Source organism: Oncorhynchus kisutch, linkage group LG18 (assembly GCF_002021735.2).
Source record: "Oncorhynchus kisutch isolate 150728-3 linkage group LG18, Okis_V2, whole genome shotgun sequence".
Taxonomy (NCBI): domain Eukaryota; kingdom Metazoa; phylum Chordata; class Actinopteri; order Salmoniformes; family Salmonidae; genus Oncorhynchus; species Oncorhynchus kisutch.
The window spans coordinates 15348728-15369749 of record NC_034191.2 but is presented as its reverse complement, the minus strand read 5'-3'; the positions used below and the strand labels follow the sequence as shown (position 1 = coordinate 15369749).

General features: G+C 45.7%; 1 protein-coding gene across 7 annotated transcripts in view; it reads right to left on the bottom strand.

The window, feature by feature from the left end:
- The window catches only part of LOC109904894 (roundabout homolog 2-like), a 390578-nt gene that overhangs the window by 56675 nt on the left and 312881 nt on the right, over nt 1-21022 (bottom strand). For all 7 annotated transcript variants that reach the window (XM_031795440.1, XM_031795444.1, XM_031795443.1 and 4 more), the window contains 5 exons: nt 17482-17713; nt 12508-12632; nt 12190-12361; nt 9303-9491; nt 929-971 (listed from right to left, as the gene is read on the bottom strand). In XM_031795440.1, the coding sequence (XP_031651300.1) occupies nt 929-971; nt 9303-9491; nt 12190-12361; nt 12508-12632; nt 17482-17713 (761 nt within the window). The remainder of the gene's footprint in view (nt 1-928; nt 972-9302; nt 9492-12189; nt 12362-12507; nt 12633-17481; nt 17714-21022) is intronic.

Genomic DNA, 21022 nt, shown 5'->3' with positions numbered 1-21022 from the left:
TCTAATGTTATAGGTAAATTGTATAGTGTAATGTTAAAGGTTAATTTTATAGTGTAATTTTATAGTGTAATGTTATAGGTTAATGTTATAGGTCAATGTTATAGTCTTGTGTTATATTATAATGTTATATGCTAATGTTATAGATCAGTGTCATATTATAATGTTATAGTCTAATGTTAATGTTAATCTTAATGTTATAGTATAATATTATAGCATAATGTCATAAGAAATGTTGTAGTCTAATGTTATAGTCTGTTATTCCATAATGTTATAGAATACTGTTATAGTATAATGTTATAGCATAATGTTACAGTCTAATGTTATAGCCTTATGTTATAGTCTAATGTTAGTCTAATGTTATAGTCTAATGTTACAGTCCAATGTTATAGCATTATGTTATAGTCTCGTGTTAAAACATAATGTTATAGCATAATGTTTGACTGAGTTGCTGGGTTTTCACAGTCTAATGTTATAGTCTAATGGCATAACCTAATGTTACAGTCTAATGTTATACCATTATGTTATAGTCTAATGTTAGTCTAATGTTATAGTATAATGTTATAGCATAATGTTATAGTCTAATGTTATAACCTAATGTTACAGTCCAATGTTATAGCATTATGTCATAGTCGAATGTTAGTCTAATGTTATAGTCTAATGTTATAACCTAATGTTACAGTCCAATGTTATAGCATTATGTTATAGTCTCGTGTTAAAGCATAATGTTATAGCATAATGTTTGACTGGGTTGCTGGGTTTTCACAGTCTGATGGAGGTGGTTTGAAAGCCCTTCAGAATAGAGGTGATGTGTTGTGTATGCTGTTGGTTTTGATTGGCAGAGTGATGACAGGTGTGGTGTTGTTTGGCTCTATGTGTGGAGAGAAGGGCTCTCTGTCCCTGATGGAACACTGACGGGTAGAACACTCACCTTCCATTGCTCATCAGACCCCCGTCAACACGCTGGAACGTCACTGGGGTCAGAGTGGAGGAGAGGAGAGAGGGAGCGCCACGACATAAAAGGAGAAAAAAGACAAAGCAATATGTTTGACTTTTCATATAATTTCAATGACATTGATGACCACATCAGGGCTGCATTGCCAACGCTAATACCGGTTGATCAGAGAGAGTTCTGATGGTTTTAGCCCCCAACCATTATCACAAATTATTCTTGTGAACGACCGCACCACTGCACCCAATGTGTCCTTCCAGTGTCTTCTGTAGCTGGCTGGATATTGATGGCTTCCCTAAGGGATGCAGAGGCCCCACAGTGTCCATTCTTATCATGGAAATTATAACAAGGATGCTGTGAATAAGGTAGCAGATTGCATTGCTTTGCATAAAGTGACACGTAATGTGTTTTTCTCAAAGACAAGATGCTTGATGAGAACAGAAACTCATTTCATCTCCCATTTTTTGGTTTGAATCATTATCAGATTTGTGATTAAATCTCGGCCAAAATAAAAATGATTAGAAAAGGCAGAGGGCTCATTAATCAGGTAGAATTAGATGTGTGGGGGCTGGAAGGAAGTGAGTTACAGATGTCTCTAGCAGCAGGGTACACTGACTAGCATGACTCTCAGAAGCCATCTACAGATAATAAATAAGAGTCTTTGTCAGCAGCTAGTAAAACTGTTGCAGCTCAGCGTAAGAACGTTTCATCTCTGCTCAACACAGATGATGACAATAAGACATCAGAAGACTGAGCGTGCAAAACGTCAATGGATCACAGGAAATTGAAAAAAAGAGAGAAAGAACCATAGAGTTTTGTAAATCACCCTGTGCGGATGACAGTGGAAATCACCCCGTGCGGTTGACAGAGGGGGAGAAGGAAAAAACAGAAACCTACTTGAGTTGAGAAGGAGCTGATAGTAATGTGGCTTATTTAATAATTTCCTGTGATCCATTGACGTTTTGCACGCTCAGTCTTCTGATGTCTTATTGTCATCATCTGTGTTGAGCAGAGATGAAACGTTCTTACGCTGAGCTGCAACAGTTTTACTAGCTGCTGACAAAGACCCAAATGTTGTTCCCTAGATGGAGATTAAAGGGAGGAGGGCTGAACATTCCTTCACTCCTCTCCTCCACTCAGGTTTATTTTCCAACAAGCCAAGGCACGGGCCAAATAAAGTATTCAGAGAATACAGGAAGAAAGGAGGAGAGGAGATCAAAAATAAAAAAAATGTGATAGTGTGACACAGAGACTGCTGCTGGTAGGACAATCTCTTCACTTTGTCATCAACCAACCAAAACACTTTTACCACAATCATTCTGGAACTGTACACTGGCATGTTGCAGTATACAGTATAAGTGAAAAACCAACCCCAACACAGTAATGACCTAAAACAAGAAAACTCCCTCAAAACCTTACTGTTATTTTGCTTCAATCATACCACACTAGCTTATTTACATATTTTGACAGTGGATCTCCAAAAGAAAATGGTTGACATTCCTTATTCAACATGAATCTATTCTCTTTATTGCACTAGCAAGAAACACATCTCTCTCTCCCTATCTCCTCTCTCACTCTCCTACAGTATCTCTCTCTCCTATCTCTCCTACAGTATCTCTCTCTCTCCTATCGCTCCTACAGTATCTCTCTCTCTCCTATCTCTCCTACAGTATCTCTCTCTCTCCGACAGTATCTCTCTCTCTCCTATCTCTCCTACAGTATCTCTCTCCTACAGTATCTCTCTCTCCTATCTCTCATCTCTCACTATCCTACAGTATCTCTCTCTCTCCTATCTCTCCTAACTCTCCTACAGTATATCTCTCTCCTATCTCTCCTACAGTATCTCTCTCTGCCTCATATCTCTCCTACAGTTTCTCTCTCTCTCCTATCTCTCCTAACTCTCCTACAGTATATCTCTCTCCTATCTCTCCTACAGTATCTCTCTCTGCCTCATATCTCTCCTACAGTATCTCTCTCTGCCTCCTATCTCTCCTACAGTATCTCTCTCTGCCTCATATCTCTCCTACGGTATCTCGCTCTCTCCTATAGTATCTCTCTCTCTCCTATCTCTCTTACAGAATCTCTCTATCTCTCCTACAGTATCTCTCTCTCCTCTCTCTCCTATCTCTCCTACTGTATCTCTCTCCTATCTCTCCTACAGTATCTCTCTCTGCCTCATATCTATCCTACAGTATCTCTCTCTCTCCTATAGTATCTCTCTCTGTCCTAACTCTCCTACAGAATCTCTCTCTCTCTCTCTCTCTCTCTCTCTCTCTCTCTCCTACAGTATCTCTCTCTCTCCTATCTGTCTCTCCTATCTCCTATCTCTCCTACAGTATCTCTCTCCTATCTCTCCTACAGTATCTCCTACAGTATCTCTCTCTCTCCCTCTCCTATCTCTCCTACAGTATCCGGGGTGGCAGGGTAGCCTAGTGGTTAGAGCGTTGGACTAGTAACCGGAAGGTTGCAAGTTCAAATCCCCAAGCTGACAAGGTACAAATCTGTCGTTCTGCCCCTGAACAGGCAGTTAACCCACCGTCATTGAAAATAAGAATTTGTTCTTAACTGACATGCCTAGTTAAATAAAGGAAAAATAAAAAAAATCTCTCTCCCTCGCTCTATTTCCTAGGAGGGAGAAGAGAATAGGGAGGCTGATACTGTGCTCTGCAGTGGGGAGGCCTCTGATGTCCCTATCTTTGCTCAGACACATGTATTCTCTGCTGTGGAGGACTTTAATGTTAGCCAGCCTGACGTGGCTGTGCACTGCTCCTTCCTCCAGATAAGGACTTTCTCCAATATGAATAGGGATGAATCCTCTTTAATAAGCATTAAGGGGTGAGGACATAATCAACGTATAAAATCCCGTCAAATCTTCTTCCCTGCTGGTTGCGTGCCTCGAAAACCCGTTACCTCTCCTGTATGACAGATTTACTGTAGGAGTCAGGGACACTGTGTGTGGGCATCACCTCATCTCCTAGCTAACATCCTAAATGACACACTCATACACTCAGTGACATTAAAAAATACAACCACCAAAATATTCATATCTAAACCAGTCCTCCTCGTCACCTTCAGTCCTTGACTCATTGTTCTCTCCCGGTGGACACCACCCTGATCCTCTAGCCTGAGTGCAGTGTGCTTACAATCTAATACACACACTCTTCAGTTTCACTAGTACATTTGAGTGGAACACTTATCTTCCAGCGGCCAGAGTCCCAGGTGAGAATAGGGAGTGGTTGATTGTCTACAGGGGGATCGGGCAGAGGAGCAGGGGGTGTATCACAGAGAGAATGTGTTGCCTGGAGTGGCGAAGCTACAGCCAGGACCCCCAGCCAGCCTCCCTGCACTGGCCTTATCTCCGTCACACTGCTGGTACAGGACCAGTAGAGAAGAACCCCAGTCTGAGGAACTCATTTCATATGTAATGGACTCTGTTCTCCTCAATTCATCTATATCTCTCCAGGAGAGTACAGTGAGCAGACAGAGGCTTTTCTCTCCTGTATTTACAGTTTCTTTCATCGAGAGACCGAGGCTGATTGCCTGCTTGCTCAGCATTGGTGCCAGTCAGTTCCACTTTGGGAGAGCATGTCCTGATAATCCTTTACAGTATAGGGGGCTAACATTGTTACAGTTATCAATTTAACTGCAATGAACCAATTTGTCCATGGTGTATAAAGTAGCAGAGCCACTTAATGCTATGACGAGAGATAAAGAAGCCTACTAGAGTAGCCAATGAGGATATTTTAAAAGGGCAACATAATCACATATATAATCCCCAATCAACACCAACACCTGTAGAAAGAAAAGGACCCCTTCAAGCCCAATGCATACCTCACAGGAACATCAAAGAGGAGAGTGAAGAGTCTTTAAGGAGGAATACCCACTACTATCAAAGAGGAGAGTGAAGAGTCTTTAAGGAGGAATACCCACTACTATCAATGAGGAGAGTGAGGAGTCTTTAAGGAGGAATACCCACTACTATCAAAGAGGAGAGTGAAGAGTCTTTAAGGAGGAATACCCACTACTATCAAAGAGGAGAGTGAAAGGTCTTTAAGGAGGAATACCCACTACTATCAAAGAGGAGAGTGAAGAGTCTTTAAGGAGGAATGCCCACTACCATCAAAGAGGAGAGTGAAGAGTCTTTAAGGAGGAATACCCACTACTATCAAAGAGGAGAGTGAAGAGACTTTGGGAGGAATACCCACTACTATCAACGAGGGGAGTACAGAGTCTTTAAGGAGGAATACCCACTACCATCAAAGAGGAGAGTGAAGAGTCTTTGGGAGGAATACCCACTACTATCACAGAGGAGAGTGAAGAGTCTTTGGATGAAATACCCACTACTATCACAGAGGAGAGTGAAGAGTCTTTGGGAGGAATACCCACCACCATCAAAGAGGAAAGTGAAGAGTCTTTGGGAGGAATACCCACTACTATCAACGAGGGGAGTACAGAGTCTTTGGGAGGAATACCCACTACCATCAAAGAGGAGAGTGAAGAGTCTTTGGGAGGAATACCCACTACTATCACAGAGGAGAGTGAAGAGTCTTTGGGAGAAATACCCACTACTATCACAGAGGAGAGTGAAGAGTCTTTAAGGAGGAATACCCACCACCATCAAAGAGGAAAGTGAAGAGTCTTTGGGAGGAATACCCATTACTATCAACGAGGGGAGTACAGAGTCTTTGGGAGGAATACCCACTTACCATCAAAGAAGAGAGTGAAGAGTCTTTAAGGAGGAATACCCACTACCATCAAAGAGGAGAGTGAAGAGTCTTTGGGAGGAATACCCACTACTATCAACGAGGGGAGTACAGAGTCTATAAGGAGGAATACCCACTACTATCAAAGAGGAGAGTGAAGAGTCTTTAAGGAGGAATACCCACTACTATCAAAGAGGGGAGTGAAGAGTCTTTAAGGAGGAATACCCACTACTATCAAAGAGGACAGTGAAGAGTCTTTAAGGAGGAATACCCACTACTATCAATGAGGAGAGTGAGGAGTCTTTAAGGAGGAATACCCACTACTATCAAAGAGGAGAGTGAAGAGTCTTTAAGGAGGAATACCCACTACCATCAAAGAGGAGAGTGAAGAGTCTTTAAGGAGGAATACCCACTACTATAAAAGAGGAGAGTGAAAGGTCTTTAAGGAGGAATACCCACTACTATCAAAGAGGAGAGTGAAGAGTCTTTAAGGAGGAATGCCCACTACCATCAAAGAGGAGAGTGAAGAGTCTTTAAGGAGGAATACCCACTACTATCAAAGAGGAGAGTGAAGAGTCTTTAAGGAGGAATACCCACTACTATCAAAGAGGAGAGTGAGGAGTCTTTAAGGAGGAATACCCACTACCATCAAAGAGGAGAGTGAAGAGTCTTTAAGGAGGAATACCCACTACCATCAAAGAGGAGAGTGAAGAGTCTTTAAGGAGGAATACCCACTACTATCAAAGAGGAGAGTGAAGAGTCTTTAAGGAGGAATACCCACTACCATCAAAGAGGAGAGTGAAGAGTCTTTAAGGAGGAATACCCACTACCATCAAAGAGGAGAGTGAAGAGTCTTTGGGAGGAATACCCACTACTATCAACGAGGGGAGTACAGAGTCTTTAAGGAGGAATACCCACTACCATCAAAGAGGAGAGTGAAGAGTCTTTAAGGAGGAATACCCACTACCATCAAAGAGGAGAGTGAAGAGTCTTTGGGAGGAATACCCACTACTATCACAGAGGAGAGTGAAGAGTCTTTGGATGAAATACCCACTACTATCACAGAGGAGAGTGAAGAGTCTTTGGGAGGAATACCCACCACCATCAAAGAGGAAAGTGAAGAGTCTTTGGGAGGAATACCCACTACTATCAACGAGGGGAGTACAGAGTCTTTGGGAGGAATACCCACTACCATCAAAGAGGAGAGTGAAGAGTCTTTAAGGAGGAATACCCACTACCATCAAAGAGGAGAGTGAAGAGTCTTTGGGAGGAATACCCACTACTATCAACGAGGGGAGTACAGAGTCTTTAAGGAGGAATACCCACTACCATCAAAGAGGAGAGTGAAGAGTCTTTAAGGAGGAATACCCACTACCATCAAAGAGGAGAGTGAAGAGTCTTTGGGAGGAATACCCACTACTATCACAGAGGAGAGTGAAGAGTCTTTGGGAGAAATACCCACTACTATCACAGAGGAGAGTGAAGAGTCTTTGGGAGGAATACCCACTACCATCAAAGAGGAAAGTGAAGAGTCTTTAAGGAGGAATACCCACTACTATCACAGAGGAGAGTGAAGAGTCTTTGGGAGGAATACCCACTTACCATCAAAGAGGAAAGTGAAGAGTCTTTGGGAGGAATACCCACTACTATCAACGAGGGGAGTACAGAGTTTTTGGGAGGAATACCCACTACCATCAAAGAGGAGAGTGAAGAGTCTTTGGGAGGAATACCCACTACCATCAACGAGGGGAGTACAGAGTCTTTGGGAGGAATACCCACTACTATCAAAGAGGAGAGTCCCAACAGGAATACCAGACAGAGAGAGGAACACCACAGCCAGAGGATGGAGGTTCAGTGAAACACCGATGGTCACAACAGCCAAACACAGAACACAGTACGGTATGACATCCAGGCTGATGACTGAGCAGGGATGGGACAGCTGTTTGCAGTGCACAGGCCCCCTGCCCTATTACAAATCCAGAGCGTTTTCATGATGAATTTAAGCTATTTCAGGCCATCTCTTCCAGCAGGAAGAAAAGGTGTGAAATATGGGTTTGGATTTATATTGGGCAAGACCTGGAATTTGTCAAACATATATAATGTAGGCAGGAGAGGAGAGGAGAGGAGGGACCTGTGGTAGGAGGTGGGGAGGGGAGGGACCTGTGGCAGGAGGTCCGGGGTGGACAGACAAATGAACAGTACCTGCAGGGGTGAAGGTGAAGGACTGAACTGTAAAACAAGAAGACAGAGAAGTCGTGTGTTAAAAGCCTACAGAGGTGCTGTAAGCGTTGCTATGGGGGCCTCTGCACACTGGGGCTGGGGGCCAGGGAGGCGAAACGGGGGCATAGGAGAGGAGCCAACTCCATGACCCAGTGTGCATGGCGGCAGCAAGGAAAGCAGCTCAGAGGCCACAGAGATGTAGAAACAACAGGAACAAATCAAAGAAAACACAACATACACAAACAGAGATGAAACAGAAATGAAGGACAGGTTACAGTCATTTGACTGATTGTAGCAAGATCAAAAGTCAGTTTGCGCTAAGACACTGAATAAATGTCAAAAAAGAGAAAAGCCAAACTATTGAGAGAGATAACAATTTACTTGTACAAAGACATTGTTGAATAACATTACATGCATTACTAAAATTATGTCTATCTCCAACTCTCTAATGAAATAGCCTGGCAGTGGAAGACTGTCCATGGTGGATGGCTGTATTGACTATCTACTCCACTATAATTAAATAGTCTGTCAGTGGAAGACTGTCCATGGTGGTTGGCTGTATTGACTGAGGCCGAGCACCCACACTCTGAAATGTCAGGGTCGGTGTAGGAGGATGGATGGACTGGCTCCAGCTCCAGCATGGCTCAGTCCTGAGTGACTGGCCAGACCAGCAGAGAATCAGTTGTACCAGCAACCCAACCCACGCAACCCCTGCCACCCTAGGATAGCATCGACACCGTGGGAGGGCGTGTCAAACATTACAACCATCACAACATGATTCACACCAACACTCTGCTTTGACAGTAGAGATAAAGAAATATCCCTTCACAATAGAGTTAATAAAGTCATTAAAACACAATTTAGTGATGCTTTTGAGGAAGTTTGTTGAGTGCTCTGTATTGATGGCAGGGAGCAAACTCACAGAGGTAGAGTGTATGCACCTACAGTACGGTTTGTATGTTGTGTGCAGAATTAGCGTCTGTGTGTACTCTCCAGCCTGCTGGTCTAACCTGCGTAGTTGCTGTGTGTACTCTCCTGCCTGCTGGTCTAACCTGCGTAGTTGCTGTGTGTACTCTCCTGCCTGCTGGTCTAACCTGCGTAGTTGCTGTGTGTACTCTCCTGCCTGCTGGTCTAACCTGCGTAGTTGCTGTGTGTACTCTCCTGCCTGCTGGTCTAACCTGCGTAGTTGCTGTGTGTACTCTCCTGCCTGCTGGTCTAACCTGCGTAGTTGCTGTGTGTACTCTCCTGCCTGCTGGTCTAACCTGCGTAGTTGCTGTGTGTACTCTCCTGCCTGCTGGTCTAACCTGCGTAGTTGCTGTGTGTACTCTCCTGCCTGCTGGTCTAACCTGTGTAGTTGCTGTGTGTACTCTCCAGCCTGCTGGTCTAACCTGCGTAGTTGCTGTGTGTACTCTCCAGCCTGCTGGTCTAACCTGCGTAGTTGCTGAGCCCCTTCCTCTTCTTCCTCCTCCAGTACAGCCAGATACTGAAGCCCATGAGGATAACCCAGCAGGCCCCTCCGATCCCCGCTATGAACGCTGGCTGTTTCACCACGTCTGTGATCTGCTCCGTGATGCTGTTGTTCCTGTTCCCACTTATGATCACGTCACGGAAGTCCTTACCTGGGGTGGGAGGGACAGGGGGGACAGGAGGGCAGGGGGACACAAGGGACAGGAGGGACGGGGGGACAGTGTGAGGGTGTGTATGCCAGGTTGTTTGTTGAAGCGGTGAAAAAGGATTCAGCATTATAATAAACCATTTTGTTATTACAATTGCTAGCCGGCTGGGGACAATAGCAGTACCATAATAGTCCCCACATATTTACTAAGAGCTCAATTCTTCCTCAAGATATGCCTTCAACCTCCATGGGAGATGTACAGGAAAATGTCAATTTCATGCACAGACCTGTAGTTAGGATTGAGTTCCAGGTGTAGATATGGTAAGATACAGAGGCAACACCAGCCTCTCGTCAATAGCAGCTAACATATTGACTGAGAGAGTAGAACATGGCTGCGGTGGGTGTGCTGTGAAACCTAACGTGCAGACAGAGAGAGAGGGGAGGGAGGCTAAATCCTACAAGCTGACGACAGCCCCTCAGTTGATCCTGCTGTTTGCTTAGCTCAGACTCTAATTCACTTCAATAAAATAGACCATGTGAGATGAGTGGCACACCCTGCTCCGTATCGATCTACCAATCGAAGCTCACTCTGACTTGTCTGCCTGACACTATAAGAGTTGGTTCTCAGAAGAGCACACATGACAATATATCTGCAATCTTTGGCTTGGAGAACTGTGAGAGGGATTATAGGAGTGACATTGGGGAAAAAACACTATGCTACAGGCCAAGCCATTGGTTATTGGTCCGATCAGTCCCTGGTCCATATAAATTACACAGACCTACACCACAGCCTGGCTACACATCAAAATAACAGACCTACACCACAGCCTGGCTACACATCAAAATAACAGACCTACACCACAGCCTGGCTACACATCAAAATAACAGACCTACACCACAGCCTGGCTACACATAAAAAAAAACAGACCTACACCACAGCCTGGCTACACATCAAAATAACAGACCTACACCACAGCCTGGCTACACATCAAAATAACAGACCTACACCACAGCCTGGCTACACATCAAAATAACAGACCTACACCACCGCCTGGCTACACATCAAAATAACAGACCTACACCACAGCCTGGCTACACATCAAAATAACAGACCTACACCACAGCCTGGCTACACATCAAAAAGCAGACCTACACCACAGCCTGGCTACACATCAAAATAACAGACCTACACCACAGCCTGGCTACACATCAAAATAACAGACCTACACCACAGCCTGGCTACACATCAAAATAACAGACGTATGATTTAAATACAATCAGTATGACTGATCACTCATGTCACATGCTCTCTAATTGTAAATACTTTTGCCCCAATCAGTGGTAATATTGATCATTTAAATAGGCATTCTTTATTCCCTGCCTGGTGGCCATATTAATTGGAGTGATGTTTTTTCCAATAAAAAAATACTATGTCCTTCAAAAACTAAATGGACTTTTCTGTAATTATGGATGAGACACTTCTACATTCCTCAATCATTTATGTGATAATGCCCTCGAGGCCGGTGTTTTGTTCTGTATCTACAGTATGGATGTGACCCAGTCGTTAAGTCTTTTTGTTCTGTATCTACAGTATGGACGTGACCCAGTCTTTTTGTTCTGTATCTACAGTATGGACGTGACCCAGTCTTTTTGTTCTGTATCTACAGTATGGATGTGACCCAGTCGTTAAGTCTTTTTGTTCTGTTTCTACAGTATGGACGTGACCCAGTCGTTAAGTCTTTTTGTTCTGTTTCTACAGTATGGACGTGACCCAGTCGTTAAGTCTTTTTGTTCTGTTTCTACAGTATGGACGTGACCCAGTCGTTAAGTCTTTTTGTTCTGTTTCTACAGTATGGACGTGACCCAGTCGTTAAGTCTTTTTGTTCTGTTTCTACAGTATGGACGTGACCCAGTCGTTAAGTCTTTTTGTTCTGTTTCTACAGTATGTACGTGACCCAGTCGTTAAGTCTTTTTGTTCTGTTTCTACAGTATGGACGTGACCCAGTCGTTAAGTATTTTGCAACAAGTTATATTTTGGCAACTAGATGGCAGCAGTGTATAAGCAAAGTTTTCCACGGATCCAATGAACCATTGCATTACTGTTCAAAATGTTGAATCAAGTCTGCCAAAATGTGCCAAATTGGTTTATTGATACATTTTCAAGTACATAACTGTGCACTCTCCTCAAACAATAGCATGTAATTCTTTCACTGTAATAGCATCTTTAAATTGGACAGCGCAGTTAGATTAACAAGAATTGAAGCTTTCTGCCCATATAAGACATGTCTATGTCCTGGGAAATGTTCTTGTTCCTTTCAACGTCACGCTGATGACATAAGCACACATTAGCTCAAACGTCCCACGGGGGGTCACCGATCCGGTAGAAGATTCAAATCTTCGCTTTTGAAAACTAAATGTTAGTCTAAAAGAAATGTGAGATAATGTCTAGATTATTTTTTATAGAGATCAAGTTCATAAATTGCCTGGCTTGGCTGATGAGACAGTGGATTGCGCAGTCAGATGGAACAGAGTAAATAAGCATTTTACCGTCTTACATTTAGCCGGTGGTAACTTGTGGAATAGACACCGTCTGGAATGCAGTTTTAACGAATCAGCATTTAGGATTAGATCCACCCGTTGTAAAATCTACCATAACGCCCCCTTTCTTGTGTTTCCCATTCCACTCCCCCTGGGTCTCTTACCAATGACAATAGGTTGAGGTTCACTCTTGACCCCCACCCCTGCACTGGTGCTGGCAGCCACCTCCACCCGATACAGCACCCCCACTTGAAGTCCCCCCACAACCACCGACCGGATGGCTGCATCCACTGTCTTATTCACGTGGAATCGTGTCTCATTCCCTAGGCACCAGATCTGAATAGAGGAAGAGAGACAGAGGAAGAGAGAGCATAACATCCTGTCACAGTGGTGTCAGGTAGAGTATTATATTGATTCTGATGGCCTCTCAGTAAGCCAGAGTCATCAGGTTACATCCAGTCTATCTTCTCACAGTAACCTGCCTTGTACTCCTGGATGATTCCGTTCTGGTGTTCTGGAGGAGGGGGGTCCCAGGAGATGCTGATGGAGGTGCTGTTCTGGTTGCCCACCGTCAGGACTGTAACCTGCAGGGGAGGGGCACTGGGAGCTGGGGTTCAGGGGAGGCAGATGGGGGGCGGAGAAAACAATAGACGGTCAGGAAAGTTACACACACAACCTCACAAACACGCACACACACATGCACACACACATCATCTTTATTGTGAGGAGTGTGTGTAGTTGTTAGCAGGTGGAAGACACAGGTGCTGTGGGGAGAGCAGCAGCTCATTAGAAGGGGATTTACATGGAGAACAGGGAGGTTTGACACGGCTCTCCTTAACATTTCACTATGATTAAATATCCCAGGCCTGCCTGCTCCTGCTTCAACACAGAGGGATTTACACACAGAATACTGCTATTGATTTTCAGAGTAACACCCAGGCAGTCAGTCAAGCACCCTCAGTCAAGCTAAGACTCCTCCATTGACTCAGCCAGGGTGACATGTGGGTCAACAGGCTTATAGGAGGAGCCTTACAGCAGTGCAGCCATACATGAGGAAAATTTGAAGAAATGTATTTTGAGAAGAATTGAAACATGGGGCTAGGTAAACATATTGACTGGTTTCATCGCTCAGCCAGGTGGAACTAAAGCCAGTGGGGTAGAGAGCAGGGGGAGGCTCTAAAGTGAGGCACAGCTCTATAGATGAGGTGTGTACATGGCCTGAGACACCAGCTCCTGAGAGACAGAGTCCACAGCAGACACCAGCTCCTGAGAGACAGAGCCCACAGCAGACACCAGCTCCTGAGAGACAGAGTCCACAGCAGACACCAGCTCCTGAGAGACAGAGACCAGAGCACACAGCAGACACCAGCCCGTGAGAGACAGAGACCAGAGCCCACAGCAGACACCAGCCCATGAGAGACAGAGCCCACAGCAGACACCAGCCCATGGGAGACAGAGACCAGAGCCCACAGCAGACACCAGCCCGTGAGAGACAGAGACCAGAGCCCACAGCAGACACCAGCCCCTGAGAGACAGAGAACAGAGCCCACAGCAGACACCAGCCCCTGAGAGACAGAGCCCACAACAGACACCAGCTCCTGAGAGACAGAGACCAGAGCACACAGCAGACACCAGCCCGTGAGAGACAGAGACCAGAGCCCACAGCAGACACCAGCCCGTGAGAGACAGAGACCAGAGCCCACAGCAGACACCAGCCCCTGAGAGACAGAGAACAGAGCCCACAGCAGACACCAGCCCCTGAGAGACAGAGCCCACAACAGACACCAGCTCCTGAGAGACAGAGACCAGAGCACACAGCAGACACCAGCCCGTGAGAGACAGAGACCAGAGCCCACAGCAGACACCAGCTCCTGAGAGACAGAGACCAGAGCACACAGCAGACACCAGCCCGTGAGAGACAGAGACCAGAGCCCACAGCAGACACCAGCCCATGAGAGACAGAGACCAGAGCCCACAGCAGACACCAGCCCCTGAGAGACAGAGCCCACAGCAGACACCAGCTCCTGAGAGACAGAGCCCACAGCAGACACCAGCTCCTGAGAGACAGAGCCCACAGCAGACACCAGCTCCTGAGAGACAGAGCCCACAGCAGACACCAGCCTCGGGTTTCAGTACTCACATCACTGTCATTTCATAGAAATTCTCCTCCGGCTGACGACCGAGTGCCGGCCAAATGAATACATAACAATGAAGCAAACTGAAAATAACATTAAAAAAAGAAACAAATTCTCCTTTCTGTCTCGACTGGCAGGGCAGCCACACCACAGCAGAATGCTGACAGGTCATATACTCTGTGCCTCTCTCTCACCTCCCCCAGCTAGCCCCCACTCTAAAACAGCATTTACTCTGTGACTCTCTCTCACCTCCCCCAGCTAGCCCCCACTCTAAAACAGCATTTACTCTGTGCCTCTCTCTCATCTCCCCCAGCTAGCCCCCACTCTAAAACAGCATGTGTCAAGCTACCGACCTACTGCAGTCATACTGCTACACTGAACACCAAAACATCAAGTGAGGACCAGGCATGGAGGAAGAAGACAAATGGCTCCAATACTGGACACCATGTTAGAAATCCACCACCAGCCCATCTCCCATCATGCTTAGAGGCCTCCGCCGCCCTCCGCAGCTGTGTTAGATTACACAGAGGTGACAGAACGCAACATCGCAGAGCAGCAGCCATCAGGGACAATGTCGTTCAAAGTTAATGTTATGAATGATTTAGCAGCTTATTATTATGCATATTTGCGCTAAACAATCCACATTTTTCATTAGGAGCAGTGCTGGCTGCTGTAATAGAGCCATTAGCCCATTGATGTATGGCTGGCAGGAATGTGACCTGCTGTCTCCACACGTACGTTACATGCACACACACACACACACACACACTCACTCTCACACACACACACACACACACACACACACACACACACACACACACACACACACACACACACACACACACACACACACACACACACACACACACACACACACACACACACACACACACACACACACACACACACACACAAACACATCCTTCCCATTCTAAGCAGTAGAGTGATAATCTAAGCCTCAGAGCCATTTAGATAAGCAGCAACTCATTTTCTATGCTGGGAACAGGCAGGCAGCAGGAGGTAGATACTGTTGGCCTCCTGCCCCCACTGACTACTGGTTCAACTCTCCCCCAGAACCAGGCAAGCTGGCTGGGTTGTTTAACATACTAGATGGCCTCTCTGGTCCCTTCTGAGGCAATCTGTCAGTGGACTTCATATCACTGGAATGTGTTCAAGAGTGTGTTCTATTCATAGAATGTGTTCTATTTATCATCCCCTTGGCTTGACTGTCTGCCTCCACTCTCCCCTCTCCAGATGGACCAGAGAGAAGAAGAAATGGAACATAAAGGTTGACTCTCCCCTCTCCAGATGGACCAGAGAGAAGAAGAAATGGAACATAAAGGTTGACTCTCCCCTCTCCAGATGGACCAGAGAGAAGAAGAAATGGAACATAAAGGTTGACTCTCCCCTCTCCAGATGGACCAGAGAGAAGAAGAAATGGAACATAAAGGTTGACTCTCCCCTCTCCAGATGGACCAGAGAGAAGAAGAAATGGAACATAAAGGTTGACTCTCCCCTCTCCAGATGGACCAGAGAGAAGTAGAAATGGAACATAAAGGTTGACTCTCCCCTCTCCAGATGGACCAGAGAGAAGAAGAAATGGAACATAAAGGTTGACTCTCCCCTCTGCAGATGGACCAGAGAGAAGTAGAAATGGAACATAAAGGTTGACTCTCCCCTCTCCAGATGGACCAGAGAGAAGAAGAAAGATAAAAGGGATGAAGAAAAGGAGTAGCAAAGTGAAAGACATACAGTAAGGTAAAGTCATGGAGTGGTGAGTCGTATCCCATCATCCTCCTGGTGGAGATGCTCTGGGGATGGGATACTCTAATAATGTTAGCTAATAATCACTCTCCAAACCCATGGCCTCACAGTGTCTGTCCCATGGCCTCATAGTGTCTGTCCCATGGCCTCTTAGTGTCTGTCCCATGGCCTCACAGTGTCTGTCCCATGGCCTCACAGTGTCTGTCCCATGGCCTCACAGTGTCTGTCCCATGGCCTCATAGTGTCTGTCCCATGGCCTCTTAGTGTCTGTCCCATGGCCTCACAGTGTCTGTCCCATGGCCTCACAGTGTCTGTCCCATGGCCTCACAGTGTCTGTCCCATGGCCTCACAGTGTCTGTCCCATGGCCTCATAGTGTCTGTCCCATGGCCTCTTAGTGTCTGTCCCATGGCCTCACAGTGTCTGTCCCATGGCCTCACAGTGTCTGTCCCATGGCCTCACAGTGTCTGTCCCATGGCCTCACAGTGTCTGTCCCATGGCCTCACAGTGTCTGTCCCATGGCCTCACAGTGTCTGTCCCATGGCCTCTTAGTGTCTGTCCCATGGCCTCACAGTGTCTGTCCCATGGCCTCACAGTGTCTGTCCCATGGCCTCATAGTGTCTGTCCCATGGCCTCACAGTGTCTGTCCCATGGCCTCACAGTGTCTGTCCCATGGCCTCACAGTGTCTGTCCCATGGCCTCTTAGTGTCTGTCCCATGGCCTCACAGTGTCTGTCCCATGGCCTCACAGTGTCTGTCCCATGGCCTCACAGTGTCTGTCCCATGGCCTCACAGTGTCTGTCCCATGGCCTCTTAGTGTCTGTCCCATGGCCTCACAGTGTCTGTCCCATGGCCTCACAGTGTCTGTCCCATGGCCTCACAGTGTCTGTCCCATGGCCTCATAGTGTCTGTCCCATGGCCTCACAGTGTCTGTCCCATGGCCTCACAGTGTCTGTCCCATGGCCTCAAAGTGTCTGTTCCATGGCCTCACAGTGTCTGTCCCATGGCCTCTTAGTGTCTGTCCCATGGCCTCACAGTGTGTGTGTGTGTGTGTGTGTGTGTGTGTGTGTGTGTGTGTGTGTGTGTGTGTGTGTGTGTGTGTGTGTGTGTGTGTGTGTGTGTGTGTGTGTGTGTGTGTGTGTGTGTGTGTGGCTGTGTGTGTGTGGGTGCGTGTATCAGTGTGAAACATGTCTCTCTCTGGCCCTGTCATGTCCTGTCAGAGTCAGGCTGCGGGCGACAGCTCCGCCTCCCAGCAGGAAGTGAGCGAGCGCTGGGTCCAATCATATCTCAGCTCATGGTTGCAGGGTGATGGATGAGAAGTGGGCTAACAGAAACACCACCAATCATAAACAATCAAGCAGAAAGTGGCAGGCAGGAACACAGACACACACTATCCCCACAATGTCACAGCAGGAGGTAGTTATTGTGAGCGACATTTAAGATATCATAACAATTGTGCGCCCTACGGGAAACATGTCAAACAGTCATCTCAAATCTGTGTGGATAGAAACCACTTGGATGGAGGAAAATGTTCATGAAATAACATGGTGATTTCTTTACCTTCCTCTGTGGTGCGAGCCGACCTGGACTCACTGTCCATGCCCTGGAACTCATTGAAGTAGGGCCGGACCTTGATCTCATAGACAATGCCTTTCTTGAGGTTGGAGAGGACCACACTGCGCTCAGAGGGGACCTTCACATCCTGGGTCTGCCAGGGTCCTGGGGAAAACATGCCAGATGTCTGCCTGTACAGAACTCTGTATCCCTGGATGAACTGAGACTGACGGTCCACCTGGGACAAAGACATGGGGAGAAGAGGGGTTAGCTTCACTCCCCTGTACAGGGTTCCTAGGAAATAAAACACATCTTCTCTTCAAATAGGACAGAGTTACGAGGAAATAGATAAGGATCATGGCCATAGGTGTGCAGCACAGTACTCAGACACCAGAGTACATGAAACAATGTTGTTCAACAGATGCACGGTTTGGCCGGGGCAGGCCATCATTGTAAATAAGAATTTGTCCTTAAAACCTCTTAAGGATCGGACCCTTTTTTTCTCAAATTTTCGCATAAAATAACATATCCAAATCTAAAGGCCATACTGTAGTTTTCCAGCCCAGGCACAATTTCGATTTTGACCACTAGATGGCAGCAGTGTATGTGCAACGTTTTAGACTGATCCAATGAACCATTGCATTTCTGTTCAAGATTTTGTATCAATACTGCCCAAATGTTCCTAATTGGTTTATTAATTGCTTTTAAAGTTCATAACTGTGCACTCTCCTCAAACAATAGCATGGTATTATTTCACTGTAATAGCTACTGTAAATTGGACAGTGCAGTTAGATTAAGAAGCTTTCTGACCATATCAGATATGTCTGTGTCCTGGGAAATGTTCTTGTTACTTACAACCTCATACTAATCACATTAGCCTACGTTAGCTCAAACGCCCCGAGGGGGACCCACCAATCCTGAGGTTAACTGACTTATAATAATAAAATGAAAAAATGATCCTCCCTCAGACTACACAGACCAACAAAGAATTAGAGAACAAACCACATTTTGATAAACTCCCATATCTACTTGGTGAAATACCACAGCGTGTCATCACAGCAGCAAGATTTGTGACCTGTTGCCACAAGAAAAGGCCAAATAGTAACAACAAATTCAATCCATTTTTATGTTTACTTATTTTCCCTTTTGTACTTTAACTATTTTCACATAATATGACATTTGAAATGTCTGTATTCTTTTGGACCTTTTGTGAGTGTAATGTTTACTGTTAATATTTTTTGTTGTTTATTTCACTTTTGTTTATTATCTATTTCACTTGCTTTAGCAATGTAAGCATACGTTTCCCAGAAACCCGGAATGGCCTCCCTCTCTCTCAGCACACTGAGCACACAGCACCAAGGCCCTCCATACAGTAGTAGAGGTAGTAGAGCGGTCTGATGTCTGCAGTACGTACAGTGGCTTTAAGGAGCACAGCTAGAAAAGCCTTACATATGCACGTCTCACTTGTATTGTAAATACCAACTAGTGAAACCTAAGGCAGGTTCCCACAAGGCCTAGGACAAACATGTGAGTGTGAAGTGATCGACTGTTGACTGTCATCCAACCTCTCCAAACTCTGGGAGAAGAATACACACCTGGGACAATGTAGACAAATCTGTCCAATTGAGGTGACAGACAGAGAGCCCAGAGGTGCGATAGTGCTCTCCCAGTCGATAAGGGTCCTTGGTTCTAAACTTGGGCCCATTTAGCCAGAGAGAGAAAAGTTGAATTTATGCAGAGGAAGGGGGGCATAACTCCCAGTAATGGCTTGTTAACAGTGGGAGAAGTGAACGGGCCTTTCAAGTGGGATATTAAGCAGCTGTTTCAGCCTGTGTAGCCAGAGTAAATCAGCACAATGGATTCTGGGCTAGCGTGGTGTGTAACTTTCATTAATGGAATGATTTGGGAGTATAAAAGCTCTTCCGAGGCCGCACTATGTTTACTGAATGGGCCCTGATTGATTAGGTGGCGGTGTTCTGTGTTGATTGTACACACACTCATAAAGAAATGCTTTAGTATTAAATTAGCCTGTTAGTCTGGGGGTAAGAACTTATTATTGGGGGGGGGGGGGGGGTCAATAAACATGTCACAGGGAAAACTGCTAATGTGGTTCATTTAGAAATGAAAGCAGCCACCCCATGTCACGCAATGACATCCCCATGAATACCAGAAATGGATCGATTTATAGTGAAGCAGAACATATCAACTGGGGCTAGTTAACGGAGGATGAAAGACCAACGAGGAAATAAAGTCATCCTTCAGGAAGAAGAGAGTGCATTTCTAAATGTCATTGTCTAATTAGGAGGTCTGACTGCAAGTTACTACTGCTGCATAACATCAGACCATTAGTTACTACTGCTGCATACCCTCAGACCATTAGTTACTACTGCTGCATACCCTCAGACCATTAGTTACTACTGCTGCATACCCTCAGACCATTAGTTACTACTGCTGCATACCCTCAGACCATTAGTTACTACTGCTGCATAACATCAGACCATTAGTTACTACTGCTGCATACCCTCAGACCATTAGTTACTACTGCTGCATACCCTCAGACCATTAGTTACTACTGCTGCATACCCTCAGACCATTAGTTACTACTGCTGCATACCCTCAGACCATTAGTTACTACTGCTGCATACCCTCAGACCATATCTTACTACTGCTGCATACCCTCAGACCATTAGTTACTACTGCTGCATAACCTCAGACCATATCTTACTACTGCTGCATACCCTCAGACCATTAGTTACTACTGCTGCATAACCTCAGACCATTAGTTACTACTGCTGCATACCATCATACCATATCTTACTACTGCTGCATACCCTCAGACCATTAGTTACTACTGCTACAAACCCTCAGACCATAAGTTACTACTGCTACATACCCTCAGACCATTAGTTACTACTGCTGCATACCCTCAGACCATTAGTTACTACTGCTGCATACCATCATACCATATCTTACTACTGCTGCATACCCTCAGACCATTAGTTACTACTACTGCATACCCTCAGACCATTAGTTACTACTGCTGCATACCCTCAGACCATTAGTTACTACTGCTGCATACCCTCAGACCATTAGTTACTACTGCTGCATACCCTCAGACCATTAGTTACTACTGCTGCATACCCTCAGACCATTAGTTACTACTGCTGCATACCCTCAGACCATTAGTTACTACTGCTGCATACCCTCAGACCATTAGTTACTACTGCTGCATACCCTCAGACCATTAGTTACTACTGCTGCATACCCTCAGACCATTAGTTACTACTGCTGCATACCCTCAGACCATTAGTTACTACTGCTGCATACCCTCAGACCATTAGTTACTACTGCTACATACCCTCAGACTGTAAGTGGTGTGATTTCTCTCAACGATTCAGCCTCAGTCCAAATCGTATTTCTAAATGAATTAAACAGTGTCCCTCTGGCACATGTCCGTCCTTATGGTGGGGTCGATACAGACAGACTGTGCAATGTGTGTGTGTGTGTGTGAGTGCTTGCGTGCGTGCGTGCGTGTGAGCATGCGTGT